Raw genomic sequence first — 20,991 nt, forward strand, 5'->3', positions numbered from 1 at the left:
ATTGTGTCAAATGTTTACATTTTTAGGAGGATTCTTAGATTTTTGTTTGGAGAGGCAAATTCTTTCTCCTTCTGTTTGCCTCTCTTCCTTCTCTATTTAATCTTATACTCTAAAAGGGAAAAAGAGGATAGGGGAGGCTCCTCCAGCCCGTAAAATTTTCAGTTACTATAAATGGCATATATCCACCATAGTCTTAGGTTAAAGAAAAGATAAACTTTCCTTACCCACCATGATTCTAAAGCAGGCTTGCTACAGGTCAGTCACCAAATCAGTTCTTACAGATTCATAGGGAAACTAACAAATTTAATTTTCTTCTGCTTTTTCTCTAGTGCACAATTCCATTAGACTCATTTGTCTACATTCGTGGAAATGCACAGCCTATTGGATAAAAATGAAAAAGATAATGCAGCCATTTTAAAGATAAAACTAGTGAAATTCTCTCCCCCAGCCCCAGCATCTTAGGCTAGGAGAAAAGTTAATGAAAAAATGCAAATGCTGAACTTTTGGTAATTTAGTTCTATTTCTTAAAATTTACTTTGTGTTGGTTTCAGATGTTTTATTGAGTAATAAAATTGGTTAACAGTATTCCCACATGGGGATTTGTTCATATTAGCACGTAACAGATAGAAGAGGGATTGGTTTATTCATATTCATGCTCTCTCCCTCTCTCTTCCTCTCCCTCCTCTACCCCACCTTTATTCATCTCTTTCTCCTTCCTCCCCTCCCTCCCTTTCTCCCTTATTCATTTTATATCCTCCACTTCCCATTTTGCCTCTCTAGAATCCCTTAAATATTACAATCTGAAAAAAAAGCAAAGATAAAAAGAAAACTAAACCATGAAATAAATAAGACATTTCTTTCCATGAAATTCAAATCAATTCCTCTTTCCAGATCCTAAGAAGATTACTTAATTAGATTTTTGCCTATATCCTGCTCAATATCTATAATAGGTGTACCGCGTATACACCTCAGACTCATTTACACTTTACCCATGTTCTCAGGCAGAGCTACTTATGCCTTCCCATTTGACCCTTTTATCACTTCGGGGAGAGGTTTTATAACTGTTTATCCTTCCAGTTTAGAAAGTTGGTCTATAAAGTTCTGTGCTAAATAGATCACCTACTAAGCAGTGGGTAATTATTTGGTTTTTTAATTTGTTGCCTGTTTCCTGACCTAAAATGTAAATTTCATGGAGAAGAGATTTTTGTTCACTCCTATATCCCAGCACCCAGCAGCAGTAACTGGCCCTCAGTAAATAGTTATTATTTGTTGGATGATTCAGTGGTCATCTGTGTATATTGGGGGGGCGGAGGGATATTTCTCTTTTAGCCATGTTTGTTTTGTTTTGGTCTTTGAAGCAAGAGTAGTTCAGAGGAAGGACTTTTAAAGTTCATGTTGCTAAATTTGGTGTTTTAAGATTAGGCTACCATGTGTGAATAGGTAAGAAGCTCTTTTGTCTTTTTCCTCATCACTACTACCAATGGTGTTTTAGTCTTTTCTTCTAAACTGCACTATAAACCTTTCTAGATGAAGCTGTATGTCCTGTCTTGGGGTCATTCTTCACAGTGCTTAGCACAGTTTCTTGTACTTTGCAGGTGTTCATTAAATCTTGATTAAAAGCAGATTTACCCAATATACCTACAAGAGCTATTATTGACTGGTGAATATGCAAGCAGGGAATTTAAATAAATTAAATAAATTTTATATATTATATCATTTTCATACTATTTACATAAATATAATTAAGTTCTTTTTGTGATATTAATTACAAATATAATTTTATAAGTTGAAGGCAGGTTATTATGGCAGGTTTTAGGTTCTACATATTTGGGGATGGGGAAAAAAGCCTACTGTGTTCAAAATTCATTTATTTCCCCAAAATAAAAAGCAACACTTAAATATTTATCTCTAAAGTTGGAATGACTGTTTATTATAGTAGCACTGGGTTATGATGTGTTAGTAATTATTTACCCATCGTATTCTTTCTGCATACTTGATTCTATACAGCATCAGTTTTCTCTGAAAAACAGGATGACTTCTTGTTTCATTTGCCCTTCAGGTTGAATAGTGGAGGTGGTGGAACATGATTGTTCTCTCTGAAGGGCAATGGTCAGATGCATCGGGGCTGCTTTCTGAGACAATAGCCTTTGCTTAGGCTAACTCTGAATACAGAGTGTTTAACCTTTTCATAATTCTTCCTCCCCCAAAGAAGCAAGTGCTGCTGGGAACCTTTGCTGAAGTCAATAGAGGAGAATCTATAGCTCCACAGATCAGCCAGAGGGAAGGTTTTCTAAGAGTAACAAATCTTTTCTGTTGCAACATGCTTTTCCTAGAAGCTTTTTGTCATTCTGGCAGTAAACTGTTTTCTACTTGCTGCCTTAGCAACAAGACCTGAAGTCACTTCCCTTCCAGTGTATGGTTTGATTATAAGAACACTAACATTGTACCTAGAACTGGAAGAAACCATCATACTGGGGAAACCTGCAGACATTACCTGCCTTTTAGGTTAGAGAATTACTTATGTACATTCCTCATATCCCCTTGAAAGGAAAAGTCAAATAGGAAGTCTTGGAAATGGTGAATCCAAATCCCACATGGTCCCAAGTTCCTCTTAAATGCTATAGCTACAGTTTTTGTAACGTGCCTGCATCTGGCTACAGCAAAGAACAGTTTTTCTCCTTAGCGTTCTCTATGGCTACCTCAGAGGAAGAGCCAAAATGTTAGGGATCTCTTCTCGTGCACCAGTCTTAGGCTAACTCTAGTTTTCTCAAGAGTCTTTGTTTAACCCAAGGATATGAAGTTCACTTTGAGAATAAAACTTTGTTTACCAAAGAATAGAATTCTGATGAATTTTGGCTTTAGTGACCCCTTGAGAGCTCATTTAACTATTTCTTACTGAATTCAATTTTATCTTGTAGTAGAACCTGCTCAGTACAGAAGTTAGGTAATCATATAACTAGAGGCAGAGGTTAAGGATTAATTTTAACCACAAGTAGGCTTGTGCTCCACCAGAACCAAAGACTAGAGAATACCAAGGGGTTTAAAGTGGGAATGTACAAGTTGCTGTTTTTCTCTATTTTCTTTAGTATGTTATAGTTGTAATGTCTAAAGTGTGTGACTTAGAAATTAAATCTGGTAGCATCCTGACAGGAAATAATGGAAAGATAGGTTAAGAATAGGAATTTGTACCTTCTTAGAGCAGGCAGAGAATGCAGTGAAATCTCCAAAGCAAAGTTCCTCTAGGTCACACTATTATGATGTCTCTCTGTTGAGAAATGCTGTTTTTCTAAACTTCTAGGGTTTTCACAAAAAAAGAAACTCTTCTATGGGTATGGGAAGCTAGACCTAATGTGGGCAAAAGATTCTTCCCTTGCCTCCTCATGCATAGCTGAGTCAGGTCAAGAACATTTTAAATAGCCTTTTCTAAAGATGAGGGACATTGAGCCAGGTAATATGCACTTGGAACATAGCTTTTTACTGTAGTCCATAGTACCTGTACTGTGCTGTCCTAAAAGAAAAGACGAGGCCCTGCCCTGGGCCTGCCTCCTTATAGATGGGCTATTTTAATGTCCACAGTTAGGAATACTCTCCCAGATAATCAGTTTCCTCCAAGTAGAAACCAGGAAATTCTGTATCCAACAATCTACTCTTTGAATTTCTATTTAAAGATATCCTACTCTGCCAAGCACTGCATTAGACACTTTATATTTATCTCATTTAAATATCCTGTAAGATTTGTATTACTGACCTCATTTTATAGAGAAGGAAATTAAGGTTCAGAATGTTTAAAACATTTTTTTTCCCAAAGTGACATAGCTAAGTGATGGGGATGAGCTACAAACCTGGTTCTGTTCGATGCTAAAGCACATTCTTCAAAACTCTAGAGTACCTTTCAATTTTAGAGTGTTTTCCTTAGAGATTTTAGATTTCCTTTTATTAAAGAAGATAGAATATCTTCACCCACAATATTGTAGCTCCTAGAAACTTCTGCATTGAAGCCTGTTCTGAACTGTGTTCAGGATCCAGTCTTTGTCAGTGACTAGAAGACAGCTGCCATAGGGAAGGGAGGAGAGTATTGAAAACAGACGGTTACACTGGGGCTCATGTGGACAGCATTCATCCTCATAAGAAACGGCCAATCTGTTGCATATCTGCCTTCCTCAGCACTGTTTAAGGTTTAATTATCTTCCAACTGTCTGAGCTGCTGTTGAGGACCTGAGAGAGAACAAAGGATAGCTGTTGTATTTTTCTGCAGTGTTCCTCTCTGAACCCTGATGGAGTCACTAGTCGTCACTGCCCTTATTATCAGGTTAAATCTGAACCTGATTTTACATTGGAGAGAGGATGGCGAAAAGAAAAAAAACGAAGCTTAAATTTTGCCTTTTTTTCAAAATATTTTGTGACAAAAAAATGTTGTATTCTCCTGTTTAGGTGTTATGACCCAGAAGCAAATTTTGCTCTGGTTTTCAAAAAAAAGTAAAAAGTAGAGGACTCTCTCCATCCCCATCCCTTAGACGTTCAATATCTTAGGTAGTGATCACTTTTCTTCTACCTTGGGGAGGCTCCATTGTGAGCCCCATTAAGGAAATCTGCTCATGATCAAAGATGATGTCTGTGCTGCCTCCCTCTCCCTCCAGGCGTTGCTCATGGATCTGGGCACTCCTCCGCTTGGGTGGCACAGGGCCTCTAAGTGCTCACTGTAGAGCTTCAGGCTGCCCTGTCAGTCACCCGAAGTTGGGGGACGAGTCAAGGCCTATTTGGTAATTCTAGTTGAGATTTTTGGTAAAGTACAGAGTCCTAGGTTCAGCAGCTCCTTGCTGGAGAAAAGGAGCATGGCTTCTTTCTTTTGACTTTGTTACCATTTTTTTAAATATGTATTTGAAAAGGACTTTATGCCATTTTTGTCAATTATGCTATAATTTTATGGTGACGTAGAAAGTATTGTAGAACTAGAATAATTAAACTTGTTATGAGCATTATATATAAACAGGCTAATCAAGAAGTGTGATGTACAGTGGTGAATTGCTAATTTGACTTTAGGATTATGCAGCAGAGATAACATTATCTTCATTTATATAGAACTTTTTATCTGGAGGCATCTCTCGTGCTTTTCCAATCATATATATTATCTTGTTTGTTATCACAAACACTATCATTAAGGCTGTAAAATGTATTCCAGTACAATTTTTTATTTTCAGTTTCTTATAATTGGGGGACGAGGGAGTGGAAAGTCGCCTGTTTTCTCCCATTCCTGACATTTGCACCAGGGTAAAATTTGGGAAATGACTGTTATCTAAACTTGGAGACCCTGGTTTCATATAATGTTTTAAAAAGAAAGAAAGGAGGGAGAGAACATTGCTGCATCTCCTTAGATCAGCTGGACTATTAAGCTTAAGAACTGCCAATGGGAAAGGCCCTATTAGTCACTTCCTGGCTCTTCTCCCTTGCAGTGTTAGGAGGGCTGTCTCTCCTTTGGTAGAGACTCGACCTAGGGAACAGGAAAATGATCTGATCAAATTCCACCAAACCACATTCCCTACATTCCCTCCAAGGTTGCAGACAGCAGCACTCAGGCTGTGACGACCATGAGTGGTTGAAAATGCTATGCTGGTTGAGTTCCTGGGAGTTTAAGGAAATGGACAAAATTAGATTCAGGCCAAAGTGCCAGACTTAACACACCCTTTGTCTTCCAGAAAGCCCAGGGAGAATGTCACCGCCAATAGTAAAGAACAACACAATCTGTCCTACGCAGACCATTTAGAATTTATTTTAAATGAAACTCAGTTACCCACCCAAACCCAGTAAAATTAGCACCTTCTGTTTTCCTTGAGGACTGATGAGAACAGATCAGGGCCAACTTCCTGCTTTACCTGAGGGCTCTGGTGATACACTAGTTGCCCTGACTCTCCGCACAGGAAGAGAACCGTGTCTCCCTGCAGTGGGTGTGGGCACACTAAGCAGCCAGACCAGGAGATTGCATTTATATTGGTTATGAAGATGAGTGATCAGCTCGTGTCAAAGAGCAGATGGCTAAATGAGGTGCATGGGGAATGCTGTGAGATTTAGGCTTGAAGAAACAGGAGGGAAAATAGCCCATGGTATAAAAACCCCAAAGATAGTATCCTTAATGTGAATTTTTTTAAGTCGGCATTTACATTATACAGTTAACTTGGAGTGATGAGAAATGTAAGGAAATTACTAAATTAGTGAACAGAGATTAACTCAGTAAAATTGTATCATCTAAGTCAAAGATTGTTTTGTACAGTGGAGAGAGGATATAGCTAAGCCCTTGCCCAGTCTGTCATCTCCTAATTGAAATCTGTTCATTTAATATGCCCCATCCTGCAGAGAGCATAGTTCATAATTTGGGAGAGCGTTATCAGTTAATCTAGTTAATTTTCCTGGTTCTTGCCTTTGAATTCCAGTATGACAGTGTGTGGCACATTCCCCATGGATTTGTGTGACACTCAGAAGAATGAGTTTGTCTGTTCATTAACCTGTGAACTGTCAGGTCCCTTTGGAGAGTGAAAGGAGCAAGTCACTCCAAGGTTAATGCTTGTTTGTTGGAGGTGAAGCCTCCAGGGAGATACACAGGGGGAACAGGCCAAGATGCTCAAGACCTGCCCCTTGAAACTCTGCACTGTGCGCAGATGCCAGATCTGTGTGGCCAGAAGGAAGGCTGCAGAGGTGTCTGGGTCACCTCTGCAGATCTCTTCCTTTGGTCAGGAGAAGGCTTCTCAGCAGTCAAGTGGGGGGCTGGGGTAAGTATATAGGGTTAACTTCATAACAAGGATTTGGGAGCAGTGTTAAAATACAAGTAGTTTCTGTAGATTTTTCTTTTAAACAAGAGAGCAATATTGATTTCATGCATTTGTCTCCAATGGATGAAATCTTTCATTGAGTTGGAAAGCATTTGATTTTGCGTGTTTGTGCACCTGTGCACAGACACATTCCTAACCACAAGGCAAACATAGAAACTTTTATTCTCCAGGGTAAAAGTCTCATGGACACATAATTGTACTGACATGCAAGGGTTGAACTGAACAGTACCTGGTTTGATTTTCCGGATAAATCAAATCCAAGTTCTACTTAATTCTCTGGAAAGTGGAATCTCCTTAATTTTGCTGTAATTCTTCTAGGCTCAGTTGGAGGTAGCCCTAAGAAACAGGTACAGGGACTGAAGCCAAGTTCAAAGTCTCCTTTAGTCCATGCTCTGGTATACTATATGTTTATGTAATGTATCTTTTTCTGTTATTTTCGGATTGGTTGTGATAGAAGCTTATCTTCAACAATTTTTCTTTTCTTTTTACCCCCAGGTATATTCGAATAGTTGGGACTCACAACACAGTGAACAAGATTTTTCACATCGTGGCTTTTGAATGTATGTTTACAAACAAAACCTTCACTCTGGAGAAGGGCCTGATAGGTAAGTGTTACAACTTCATTTTGTACGCATACTTAGATATTCTACCTTCAAATATTTTGAACTCATTTAACTCACCTCTTTATCAGCTTTGACTAAGAACTTTGGTTGATTTGATTGCCTTATCACTAAGTGACATAGGAGAGGGCTTATATTTTTAGAAGTAGTCAAAATAATAATTCCAGTAAACTTAAAAATATGTAAATATGTTACTAGTAGTTAAGAATTGAAAATTTTCTAGGGATTCATTCAGATTTGCTCTGTGGGAAATGCTTATGATAGCTGGGCAAAACCTTTCACATCAAAGGCTTTTCTGTATTTAGTGGTAGGTAAGATCAGGGAGGGCAACTGTATAATATCGATCCGATACTCATACTTTCCAAGGCTATGCAGGTGTTTTGGGCTTTGATTTGACGTGAATGGTATACTCAGCTGTGAAAGGATCTTCTTTTCACAGACACGTCAGTCCATATCTGCCTTGTTTCGCCAAGTTTAGCTCAAGAAAATGCCTGCATATAGTTTAAATAAGACCAGATTAACTGAATTATCATTGTGAAAGTCAAGTTACCTTGTGGGAGATACTGCTGTACTGAACTTTCAAAAGAGTATTTTTTAAATTTTGTTTTAGTTGTTCGTCGGCTTGCTTTCTGTTGTGTTTTGTTTTAGTTTTAGGTACTTTTAAGTCAGGCATTCTGAATAGCCCACTCAGCTCTTGACAGTCTAGATATCTTGTTTCCCACCCAGACTGATTATTCCTCTTTTTTCCCATGCCCTCAGGTTTTTGCTCACCTCTTGCAGAGATCGTAGTTTGGCTAATTAGATCCTTAAATCTGCTTCTTTGAAAAGGCACTCTGTATGTTTAGGTGTGTGGGGATAAGATGTCCCTGCCTTGGTGGACCTAAAATAGAAGTCTTTGCCTTTACAGAGGGGCTCATTTCAGCTCTCCTTCTCAAGTCCTATCTCATGCTGGAATACATAACATATTGACAGATGTCCTAAAAACATGGTGATGATAGAATGGGAAAGATGAATGTGACTTGCAAATGTTTTCTAATTCTTTGGTCATAAGTCTAAATTTTCCTAACACCTGCTATGCCCTAAATGTAATCCTTTACGTAGGGAAATTTAGGAGAGTAATATTAATAAAGTAGTAGGAGAAGAAATTACTCCAACATATAAAGAACTTTTAGAGCTCAACTAAAGTAAATAATTTGGTTTTAACTTTGTTATGGATAAAATTTTTAATATTAAATATAAACATTAATTTTTGTGACTTTAAATAATTTGAAAGTTAACAGAGATGAAGCATTACCTGATATTATCAAGGCTTTTCATTTTGTGGGCTGTGTAGAATATTGGTGATGGGGGATGAAGGGAGGGCACTTCTTTTTACTGCTGTCCAGGTCCTTTTATAGACTGTATAGGCCTCACTGTGTATGTGTAATTAGGTGAGTCCTCACTGGGAACGATTTTAGAAACTAAACCACCTTCATAATCATAAGATGTGTAGCATTTAACAACTCATTTCAGCCCAATGCACTATATTTTTGACTGTGCTGCATAGAAGCTGCTACCTACTTAAAACAGCCCCCCATTCTTATTGGAGAAAGAACAAGTTCGTGGACACTGTAATTATCAAAGAAACAGGCCTATCTGGCATGAGAGATCATTACAGGAATGAAACTCAGGATTACTTGTGAGTGATGCTGTCATTGGTCTGCGTGTTTTGCTCAAACTGAACTAGTCAGCATTATCGGAAGTCATAATAGTCTCAAGCACATCAGGGGATGAAAGAAGATTGCAGACATGCAAGAAGTGGTTTTGTTGTCTGGTCACTTTACTTCCAGCCCTTTTCTGTGGTGCTCACAAGTTTGACTGACAAGAGCACTGCAAACATTTGCCTGTTATCCTCCTTCAACCGAATGGGAGCAGTGCAGGTATCTGCATGCACGTGTGGGCAGATGGCCTACAATGGGGTCTCCTCTGGTCCTCTTCCTACTGTCTACACAGCTCAAAGCTGCCTCTATGCTGTGCAGACAGGGAGGTGGTGTGAGTTGTGATAGAGTACAGGGGGATTTCATTATCCTTTGTCCAACATGGCAGCTCTGCTTAGTTTAAAGGGGTGTTTGAATTAGTAATGGTCACCCATCCATGTTGATGATCTCAGGTGCATTTTGGCTGCATACAGGCTTCAGCCAGCCACCCTACAGGGACCTCCAAGAAAGAAGTGGTCCTCCTGATATACATAGTGTATATCAAAACCACCCATAGTTATTTTTAAATTGTAGCTGCCAAATACTTATTCCTTCCTATATCCTGTGAAAAATGCACTCCTCCCTTGAAAACCATTGATATAAACTCCAGGTTTTCATGGGGTTAAAAAAAAGAATAAAACTAAAATAATGTATCCATGAATAACTAGTAGAGTAGCAAACCCTACTTTTATATTTCAAGATTCATAACTTCTTTTTTTTCACAATTCCTGGTCTTTGTATCATAGTTTAGCCTACTCTAATTAGAATACTATTCTCCTTATAGGTCTTAAAATTAGTTTTTAAAATTTTTAAATCAGAATTCAGTGTTATCATTTAAAACATATAATGATGCCAACAAAAACAAATAAAAATAAACTGCATTAGCTCTATAAGATATTAGACTTCTTTTTCTACTAATGGATTTCTTTCCCAGTTTGTTGACAGCATGTCCTTCTTCTTCATGTTGCTTCACTTGTACAGATTCATGGAGAAGCTTTGGAACTCTGTGAGTTCATATATCCATGGGAAAAGGCCCCACCTTGACTACACTGACCAAATCTGTAGTCAGACTCTACCCACAGCATTCTCTTACCACATCTCCTGCTGTCACCACAGCCACCTCTCGTTTGGTGGCTGCCTCTAGACTATGGTGGGATATATTCTCACCTGAGAGAGTCAGCCTATGATGACTGTCTCCTCTTTGAAAGTAGGCATATGTAGGAAGTATGAACCTATCATACCAGTGAAGCCTGAGGGACTAATTAGAATAGATATAACCACTATTTTATAAGCATTCAACCTCCCAAAGAATATGTTTGCTTTGCCTTGGCAGTCTACTTTGTGATACATACATGGCATTTGCCAAGTCTTTCCACTTTTTCATGATAATTACCAAAACTTTTTTTTATTTAATCTTGTATTTAAATTCACTTCTTTGAATACCCTATTAGTTGTTCAGATAGACCAGTACCCACCACCCCACTTAAAGAACTACCAACTTAACAGACAACCTGACTTTATCTATAGGCTACCTACTTCCTCTTCATCAGGTTATTTGAAGTCAATCCCAGACGTTTTATCATCTTATCCAAAAATAATTCAGTATGTATCTCTAAAAGAAAGATCTCCTTTATATAGCCATAATCACAGTATCATTATAATACCCCAAAATGAACAGTAATTCTTTGAGTATTAAATACTCAAGCAGTGTTCACATGTCCCTAATTGAGTGAGTCTGGAGTGAATCTGTGTGTTTCTACAGGTTAAGTCAGAATTCAGGTAAGGTCCATACTATCGATAAATAGTTGTTATGACTCTAAATTTCTTTAAATCTATAGGTTACCTTCTCCACCCTCTTGCTCTCCTGCCTCCCCTACCTTTGTTAAAGAAACTAGGTTCTTATCCTGTAGTGTTTCTAACAGCTTGGATTTGGTTGATGAAATCTCCATGGTAACATTTAACATGTTCCTCTTTTAAATTTCTTGTAACTAGATAGTTAGAGGCTTAATCTAATTCAGGTTTTTTGTTTTTTGGTTTTTTGTGTGTTTTTTGGTAATAATGCTCTGTAGATGGTGGCATATATGTCTATCAAAAAGCACAGGAAATCTTTCATTATCTCTTTCTTGGATATTCACATCCATTCATGATTATTTTCTAGATTCATTGTTTCATAATTTAGAATTGCAAATAGTTATGTTCTAATTTTATCATTCCTTCTTCGTTTAGTAGCTAGAAAGAAAATTTTCTCAACACTCACTTGATAATCCTGAGGTGTAATTTGCCCAAAAAGGGAAGGATAAATATCATATACTTTCTTTTTATTTACCGGTTTTCAAAATGAAGAGGTGATTACCTAGCATCCTCCAAAGGTGACCAGTAAGGTTTGTGGGTTTTTTTGAAGGTGGGGAGAGAGGAGTACATATCATTTCGAATTCATGGGATCTAACAAATTGAACATCTTTTAATCACTTGCAGTTGTTATTATTGATGTTCAAAATTTTCCCATCTTTAGCCTCTTCATATTGGCCCCTGAGCTCTGCTGACATGACTTCAGTTGTCCTTAGTAGTTCCTTGATGTCTGGCATGACACAATAGACCAGATTCATCTTGTAAATTTCCTGTCCCTGATCTGGCTTAATCTAATTTGCCCAAATCTAATTTCTGCAAGAAGCAGAAATTGGTTCCTTTAAGTGGGAAGTGATATAAACTTCAGTCTAAGTACTCGCCAATGGGTTGGTCATCATTTCTAGGCCTTTCCAGTGGACAGAACTAAGAAAAATATGTAGAAAAATATATTTATTTATTTATTATGTATTTAACAAGTAAAGTATAGTGCATGAGTGCATGCTGACACTTCTCATTAAAATCCAGTATGCAAAGTGTCCGTTTAACCTTTCTATCTTTCATCTCCTTTTTTCCATACTGAAAACCTTGATTACCAGTAATTCATTTGCTTTGTCTCCGGTACATATGAAACAGTCTCAAGATTACAGTACCAATATTACCATGAACCATATGAATACTGAAAATAGTTTAAGATTTTTGCAATTTTTTTTTCAGCTCTTAGGGTATATACTGTACTGGAGATGTACAGTATGTGCTCATGCCACTATTTCAGTATACAGTTTGAGTCATTCGTTTCATTTTGCTTTCAGTATTTAGTGATTGCTTTCAAATGTTTTTTGTTTGTTTGTTTGTTTTATAACTATGTAAGATATATACATGGTTCCAAAATCAATTTCACAAAAGAGCCGTATTTAGAGAAATCAAGCTTATATTCTTGTTCCCTCTATTCCTATAAGTAATCTCTTTTCCCTTTAGTTTTTTGGGTTGTTCTTCTATTTTTAAAAATGGAAAATAAGTACATATATATACATAATTTATATATCTTCCCCAACATTCTTAAATAATTGGTAGTATAATATATGTTATCCATACTTTCTTCACCTTGCTTTTTTGTACCTAACACGTATCCTAGAACTAGCTATATAGAAAGATTTTATTCATTCCTTTTTATAGCTGCATGGTACTCATTAGTGTAGATGTACTGTAATTTATTCAACCAGTCCTCTGTTGATGAACCATTTGGGTTTTTTTTTTTTTTTCAGTCTTCTGCTACTACAAATTAAGCTGTTGCCATGCGCATAAGTCTTTTCCTATTTTTGCTAATATATCTCTGGGATTCCTAGAAGAGGATTACATGGTCAAAGGGTAAAAGTATGTATAATTTTGCTAGATATTGCCAAATTCACTTCCATGGGGATTGTACCATTTAAAAAACCTCACTGGCAATGTATTATAATGACTGTTTCCCCACAGCCTTGCCAGTGGCACATATTGTGAAACTGGATTTCTGCCAGTTTGATAGGTGAGAAAGTGGTAACTCATGCAGTTTTAACTGCATTTCTCTTATGAGAGAAAATGAGCATCTTTTCATATGTTTAAGGGTCATTGAATTTCTTTTTTCTTTTTAAAATAGCTCTTCTTATGAGTCTTATAGATGAATAGAGAATATGCTTTTAGTAAGACTTGGGGGAGCAGTAAGCACTTTAGACTAATATTAGAGTGTGGATTTTAGCATTACATGAGTCTGGTTTCCCTTCTTAAGATCTCCTAGTTCTTCTGGAAAATATAAGCTTTCATAAGTCCCTCTCCATTCTTATCCTTGGGTCCACCTCTGCTTAAGAGATATTATCTAGGACATGAAGCTCTAGGCACAAAATTCAGGTTTCTTTAACCCTTTCAAAGAACAAGAAAAAGCTTCTTATACCAGCTTTAGGATATTAAGCGTCTGCCAGCATTCATCCATGAGGACTGGTAGCTTTTTTGTTCTAGGATCTTGTTAGCAGTTGATATGGGGCAACCACAAAATAGGCAGTGTAAGCATAGGAACTCTGCATTGCTGAAGCTCTGGGAGCACTCACTACTGCTGCCACCATGGAACTGTGCTATCTGAACAGGAACACTGGAGCTCATATTCATCTGCCACTGTACCACCAGACGCAGATAGAAATGTTTTCTTCCTCCCATCGTTCAGTCTCTCACCAGTTTTTTCTATTGGCAGAACTTCACCCAAAATCAAGCTGGCAAGTTTGGAAACTATAGTTTGTGAAACTTTAGCCTCCAAGATGCAGTGTAGAGCAAGGGAAGGAATGGAGCTGAAAGCAGACAGACAGAGGACTGGTGCAAAGGTAGAAGGTGAGAAGGGGCTCCAGACATCAGGAAACTTACTATCTAACTCACACTAGCTGAATAAGCGCATTAGGAAGTCATAGAAATACATAGAGTAGAGAACAACAAAAAAAGGCACAAGCAGAGTGTGGAGAAAGGTTAAATATTTTGTTGGGCTATGAAGGAACCCCACTTATTTTCTTGCCTGTTAAGAATGGTATTTTGAGCTGGGCCTTCAAGAATTCAGTAAACAATACAGAGCATTTAAAAAATGCTAATTTACATAGCAACAAAAATGGCTAACACTGAAGGCAGGAAATAGAAATAAGTGGTCTGCAGTTGCCACTGTCATCCAAAAGTATTTTAAAATTTTAAGAGTGTGTTAAGAATTCTATAAAGTTCCTGGGAAAGTAAAGAGTTGGAAATCTGTGTGGTAAAGGACTTTTGGAATCTTTTCAACTGGTGATATGACCTTTGTGCTTTGCAACTGTGTTTAAAAACTAAGTGCTCTCTGGAGCAGAAACAGAGATTTGGACGCGGAGGAGTTCACTAGGGGATGAAGGTGTCAGAATGTGGTAAAGAAACAAACTTGTTGGAATAGCAGAAGGGCCGTGAAGACTTTGATGCAAGTAGTCTACTAAAATGGCCCTGTTGAGTGTGCACTGGTCTAGACCAAGAGGCTGTGCTTTTCCCAGCCTGTTTCTCTAACCAGATATTAAGTCCAGTTCTAATTGTCAGTGAAGCTTAACTTATTTATCCCACTGTAACTTGACATTAAGCAGACATTTATTAAGAGGTTGCCAAGTGTATCTTAGGCACTGGGGATAGAAAGATACACACACAGGTAGTTTCTGCCTTGGAGGCTCATATGAGCTCCAGGAGAAAAACACAAACAGAAGGTGACAACAAACAAAATAAGTCATCTATTGGGAGATTTCAGCAGATGCTGTAGGAACACTGGAACCAGGGGTACCTAACCTGAGTTGAGGGATGGTGTCAGGGCAGACCTCCCCACAGGAGTGATGAATGGGCCCATCCTTAAGCAGAAGAAGTTGGAAGGTCAGGAGAGAATCACACAGAATGGTCAACTTGTACAAAGGTGTATTTATCTCTGACCGACTCCAAAGCCTGTGCCCCTTCAGTGGATCACTTTGCATCTGGTAGGGAGTTGGAATAGGAATTACAGTGTTTTGTAGTCTCTCACCTTTCCCCTGGAGAAAATTAAGCATTATTTTCTCACAAGATCTTAAGAGTTACAGAAATTCAGATAAAGTAAATACCCCACAATGATGTATATATAGAATATAATACAATGATGTATTATATAGGATATAATACAGTTTGTTTGTCTCCTACCCTATGGAGCCCTTGTTCTCAAATAAAAATGGGCTGCAGTTCTTTTGTGAGGAGTGTGGGGAATGATTAGAAAAAGACTTCTCCATAATCATTTAGGATTCTTGGTTTAGTGTGGGGTCCTTTATATACATTTAAGTTTCATCATCCTTTATACCTATTTTTTGTTTTTTATTTGCTTGAGAATAAAGACTACCTGAAAGTTTTTATTGCTCTTATTTTACGGAATTTCCTTCTATATTTTATAGGATTGACTTTTTTGGACCCTATGTACATATCTCCTTATTATATACCAGGGATATGGTGAGGGGGGTGTGTGTGGGGTGTGTGTGTGTGTGTGTGTGTGTGTGTGTGTCCGTCCAGGTAAATGTAAATGTGCACAGTTTTTAAGTGTGACATCTTGGAGCATATATCAAACATTATGCAATAATATCACTTTCTTACAAACCATGGTTCTGCCTCAAACTGGCATTATGAATAAACAGGTTATAAATGGGCAAGGTGTTTCTCTGGCTTTTATTTTACTATGAAAGATATTCCAGTGGCCAAGGGGATGTAAAATCTAATTTTGCTTGCCTAGTTCCTACCTCTACCCCAATTCTTCACCCAAAAACCTGGTAGGTAATTTTTTAATTTACTATTTTAAGTATTGTATTTATATTCTTATTTCTTTCCTTTTTATTAAAAAACTGTAGTGTATATTCACATGTCTTTTTTCAATTAACAGTGTTTCTTGGAGATCTTTCCTTACAGAGCTTTCTCATGGTTTTTTACATTTGTGCAGTATTCCATTGAATAGAGGTGCCGTAACTTATTTAACCAGCCCCCTTTGATAGATATGTAGGTATTTCCAGTCTTTTACAATAACAATTCTGTGATGACTCATTTTATAGTGTGGTTTAAACCGGTGGTCCCCAACCTTTTTGGCATCAGAGACCGGTGCTCCTATGAGAAACTATGCCTGATGGTCTGAGGTGGAGCTGAGGCAGTGATGTTAGTGCTGGGGAGCGGCTGCAAATACAGATGAAGATTCACTTGCTCGCTGCTGCTCACCTCCTACTGTGCAGCCTGGTTCCTAACAGGCCACAGACTTTACTGGTCCATGGCCTGGAGGTCGGGAACCCTTGGTTTAACCAGAGCTAGTTCCAATAAAGCCTAAAACAAAGCAAAACAAAAATACCCATTGTAATTCCCAGGACCATCATAATTTGTAAGGCATAGTGCAAAATGAACATGTTAGACCCCTTGTTCAAAGAACAGGGAAAAAGTACAATTAAAGGCACTTTTTAAAAAGCATTTTTTTCTTTTGCAGTCTTTCTTTTGCAGACTTGGCATGGTGTTTTTATTTGCTATTTAATGTAATTCTAAGTAAAGAAAAAAATAAACTTTTAAATTATTAGCATCAATTTTATCATTTATCTTTATATTATGCAGTGGAAATTTTAAATGCAAATATGAGAGCATTTATCTCATATGCAGAATCACCAAAATTACAAAATTCTCATTTGGTAGGTCACACATGTGTATTTAGTTCTTACCAGATCAGTGGAAATTCTGCATGAAACTAAATTGTTTTAATTCATGCACAATCTACCAAAACTCTCTGCCTTTGGTTCACTGATAAGTAAGTAAAAACCAAAGGGGAAAGGTGGCCCTATTTTTCCCTTTCTTTCTCAGTCATTATTTTCAGCATGAGCATTTGGCCAATATAGGGTAAGAAGAGTGAAAAAAGATATGGTAGAGTTCCGTGGTCATTAGTGCTTCTTGGAATACTTTTACTTTCTTTCTATATTTGAGGTAAGTTCAATTGGGAGGGACTTTGTGGCCTGTCAAGGCTGTCAGCATCCCTGCTTACTCAGTCACAGTCGTAGCGCGTTTACGTTGTCCTTGCTTTGAGTCTCCCCCAACTTTTACATGCCAGAGACCCACTGGAGTTCTGTGCTCATGGGGCATCGTGAACGCTCTACACAAACTGGGACAGCAGGGAATTGTGGGCAGGTGAATGTTGCCTATCTCCTCTGTTTACAGACTTGCTCCATTTTCCACCAGACTGCACTTCAAAAACATAAGTTCAAAGATAGAATTATTAAGAGTTTTAAGGCAGGGACAGTGGAGCATTAAACTAAGTGTGGGTCTCCCGTGCAGGGCCTGTCTGAAAGCCCATGAAGCTGTCCCTGATTACCACTTCTATTTAACATTGCTCTGGGAATTTTTGTTGGGGAGGTGAGGGAAGAGAAAGGATAGGGGGAAAGGGAAGAAAAATAAGTATAATCAATATTTGGGAAAAGGGATAAAATATCATTATTTGCAGATGTGATATAATATACCCAAGGAATGAATTGAAAAATTATTAGAATTAATAAGAACTCTAAGGAATGTCACTAGATACAATCATATATACAAAAATCAGTGGTTTTCTCAAATACAATAACCAGTTAGAAAGTATAATGGAGAGGAGGACATAGTTCATTCATAATAGCAATAAAAACTATAAAATACCTAGTAACAATCCCACACTATAAAATGGGTCATCACAGAATTGTTATTGTAAAAGACTGGAAATACCTACATTCTTTATACCTAGTCCATCCCTAGGTATATTGCCAACAATCACCCATCTCTGAACTCTCTTACACCTTCAGAGACAGCAGAAGTCTCCTTCTGAAGGTGGAGGCAGAAGAATAGTGTAAACTCATAAATTGTGTAGATATGAGGTGACCATGCTAGGGAGGTATGCTGGAATTCTTTAACATTTCCCGCCTCCCAGCCCCCCAAACAACAATATCTACCTACGAATAAAGTTAATAAATCCACAGGTTCTAATGTAAAGAAACCATAAATCTTTAAGAAACATTGAATAATACAAAGATATATTTCTGGGTGAGAAAATTTAATATAGTAAAGATGTTGGTTCTTCCCATCTTAATTTACAAATTTAATACAGAACTTACTCAGAATCCCAACTGTGCTTAAAAAACAAACAAACAAACAAACAAACAAAAAAAACTTTGACTAAATTTTTTTAAAAATTCTAAAAGAATAAATGGAAATTCATCTTCCCCAAAAATGAAAAAAAAAATTAATGAAATGAGAGGTCTACTACTACCGGGTACTAAAATTAGTACTGCATACCAAAGTAGTATGGCATTAACACAAGAATAAACTGTTAGATAAATTAAGCAATCATCCAAACTCTGAATTATATCCCAGTATATGTAAGAATATAGCACAAAATACATTTCACATCAGTCGAGAACGGACGGGTAATAAAGCAAATGGTGCTGAAACAGTTGACAATTAAAAACACTTACATGAAATTCTTCTCTTATATGTCAAAATAGTGTCCTGTTAAGACTTAGATTTTACAGTATTATTCCAAAAGACCCTTAGAGAACTATTAATATCTAATTGAGGAACTACTTCCTCAGCATAAAACAAAGGCAGAAGCCATAAACAGAATTCAGTGTTTGACAAACTGGGAAAAAATAATTGCAACATACATGACAATGATTTATTCACTTTAATATGTATGAAGTGCTTTCAAATAAGGAAAAAATATGAATTCCCAATATAATATTTGTATAGGTAGCAATTTATTAAAACAGAAAGAAAAGAAACAATAGTCAATAAACTTGAAAGATTTTAGCTTCACTAATAGTTAAAGAAATGCAAATTGAAATAAGATACTATTTTTTTGGCTTATTTTGTTAGCAAATATTTTTAATTAAAATGTTTTTTATTTACAAAGTAATAAAACAATTATTTCTTCACAAAAAATACAGAAGTATATATAGTAAAATAAAATATTTGTTTCAACTTGCATTAGCCTAGTTATTATTGAAGTTGAGTATCTTTTTGTTTCTTAACCATCTCATTTTTTTTATGAAGTACAACTTTATATTTTTTGTCAAATTGTTTTTTGCTTGCTTTTTAAATTATTTGCTTGTTGTTTTTAAATGTTAATTTGTAGATTATGGCTATTAATGCTTTGTGTTTTACATATATTGCAAATATCTTTCCCCAGACTATTTATTGCTTTTTAACTTTGTTTATGATGTGTTTGTTATACAGAAGCTTTTAATTTTGATTTAGTCACATATGTCAGTCATTTTTTTCTTGCTTCAGGATTTCGTGACTTGCTTAAAAACTTCCTTCCCAGACCAAAATATAAAAATATGTTTCTGCGTAGTAGTTGTCAGTGTTGATTATTTTTTGTTATTGTTGTATGTGTTTTTAGCATTTAGCTCTTTAATCTATTTACATTTTATTCTGTGTATGGTCTGAGGTAAGGGTTTACCTTTTATTTCTAAAATATGTGACCAATTGTTTTGAAATCCTTTATTGATTATTTCATCTTTTTCCTCATTGATTTAAAATAGTCTGTATCATGGATTTGTATATCTATTCTAGATTCTGTCATATGATTTAAATAACTACCTATAGCTTTATAATCTATTTTGCTGTCTAATACAGCAAATCCATACTCATAGTTACTCATTTTCTAAATTTTCTAGGCTGTTCTTTCATATTTTCTTTTCCAATGAACTTGAAAATCAGATTGTCAAGTTTCATTTTAAAATCCTGTTGGCAAAGGTGTTTTAAATGAAAATACTTAGTATATAGGTGAAACTGTCGCAAAATGGGCAGTGTCATATACTGCTGAAATATGTATAGTATAAGTTTTCTGGAAGGAAATTTGGCAATATATATTAAGAGTCTTAAAACTATCCCTTGATCTACTACTTCTGCATTTAGTAATTTATCCTATGAATATATTCAGGAAGAGCTTTTCTTCTACATGAATGTTCAGTGCAATGTTATTTATGATAACCAAAAATGGGGAAATATTATAAATGTCCAACAATAGAGGCATAATGAAATAAATTATGGCACATTCACACACCAATGTTTCTGTATACTCATTCATAACATAGGGAAATGCCCATATTTCCTCATATAAAATAGCAAAATTAGATTACCGTCTTAATAGTCAGGTTAATGCCAGTATTTTAAAATTAAAGATAATTTGTATTTTTATATGTGCATGTATTATTTTGCTAAGGCTCCTACAAAAAAAAAAAAATACCACAGACCGGGTGGCTTTAGCAACAGAAATTTAGCTTTAGACAGTTCTAGAGCTTGGAAGCCCAAGATCCAGACATCAGCATGTTTGGTTTCTCCTGAGGCTTCTCTCTTTGGCACATAAATGGCCATCTTCTCATTGAGTCCTCACATGGCTTTTTCTCCATACATGCCCATACCTGATATATCTTCCTCTTATAAGAACACCAGTCATACTAAATTAGAGCCCCTTCCTTATGACCTCATTTAATCTTAATTACCTCTTTAAAGGCTCCATCTCTAAGTACAGTCACAATCAAAGGTTGCTGCCTCATCATATGAATCTGGTAGGGGTCACAATTAAGTCTGTAACAATACATAAAAAAGATTATAAGGACGAACTTCAAAATGTTAACAGAGGTTTTCTAGTTGGCAAGATTACGGGTAATTTATTATATTTTTCTGCATTTACATATTTTCTTCGTGAATATGTATTTTCAAAATCAGAAAAAAAATGTTTTTTTTTTTTCAAATAAAGTATTTCTGCATTGCCTATTTGAAGAGAGAGACAAGGCAGAGCAGGCAGAGCGGGCAGAGCCAGCCCCAGTGCCCTCCTTGCACCTCAGCACCCCTCATGTTCACAAATATGGCCCACTAAATGAAGAAAAGTCCTGTTTCTTGGTTAAGTAGGGGAATTTATTCATGAAATGTAGTGGTTCACCTGATGAT

General features: G+C 36.6%; 1 protein-coding gene across 1 annotated transcript in view; it reads left to right on the forward strand.

Moving 5' to 3' along the window:
- The window catches only part of BTBD9 (BTB domain containing 9), a 361,080-nt gene that overhangs the window by 225,629 nt on the left and 114,460 nt on the right, over positions 1-20,991 (forward strand). Inside the window, 1 exon segment of the mRNA XM_039856139.1 lies at positions 7,317-7,426. Within this exon segment, the coding sequence (XP_039712073.1) occupies positions 7,317-7,426 (110 nt within the window).

This window comes from Pteropus medius, unplaced genomic scaffold, assembly GCF_902729225.1.
Source record: "Pteropus medius unplaced genomic scaffold, Ma_sr-lr_union100, whole genome shotgun sequence".
NCBI lineage: Eukaryota > Metazoa > Chordata > Mammalia > Chiroptera > Pteropodidae > Pteropus > Pteropus medius.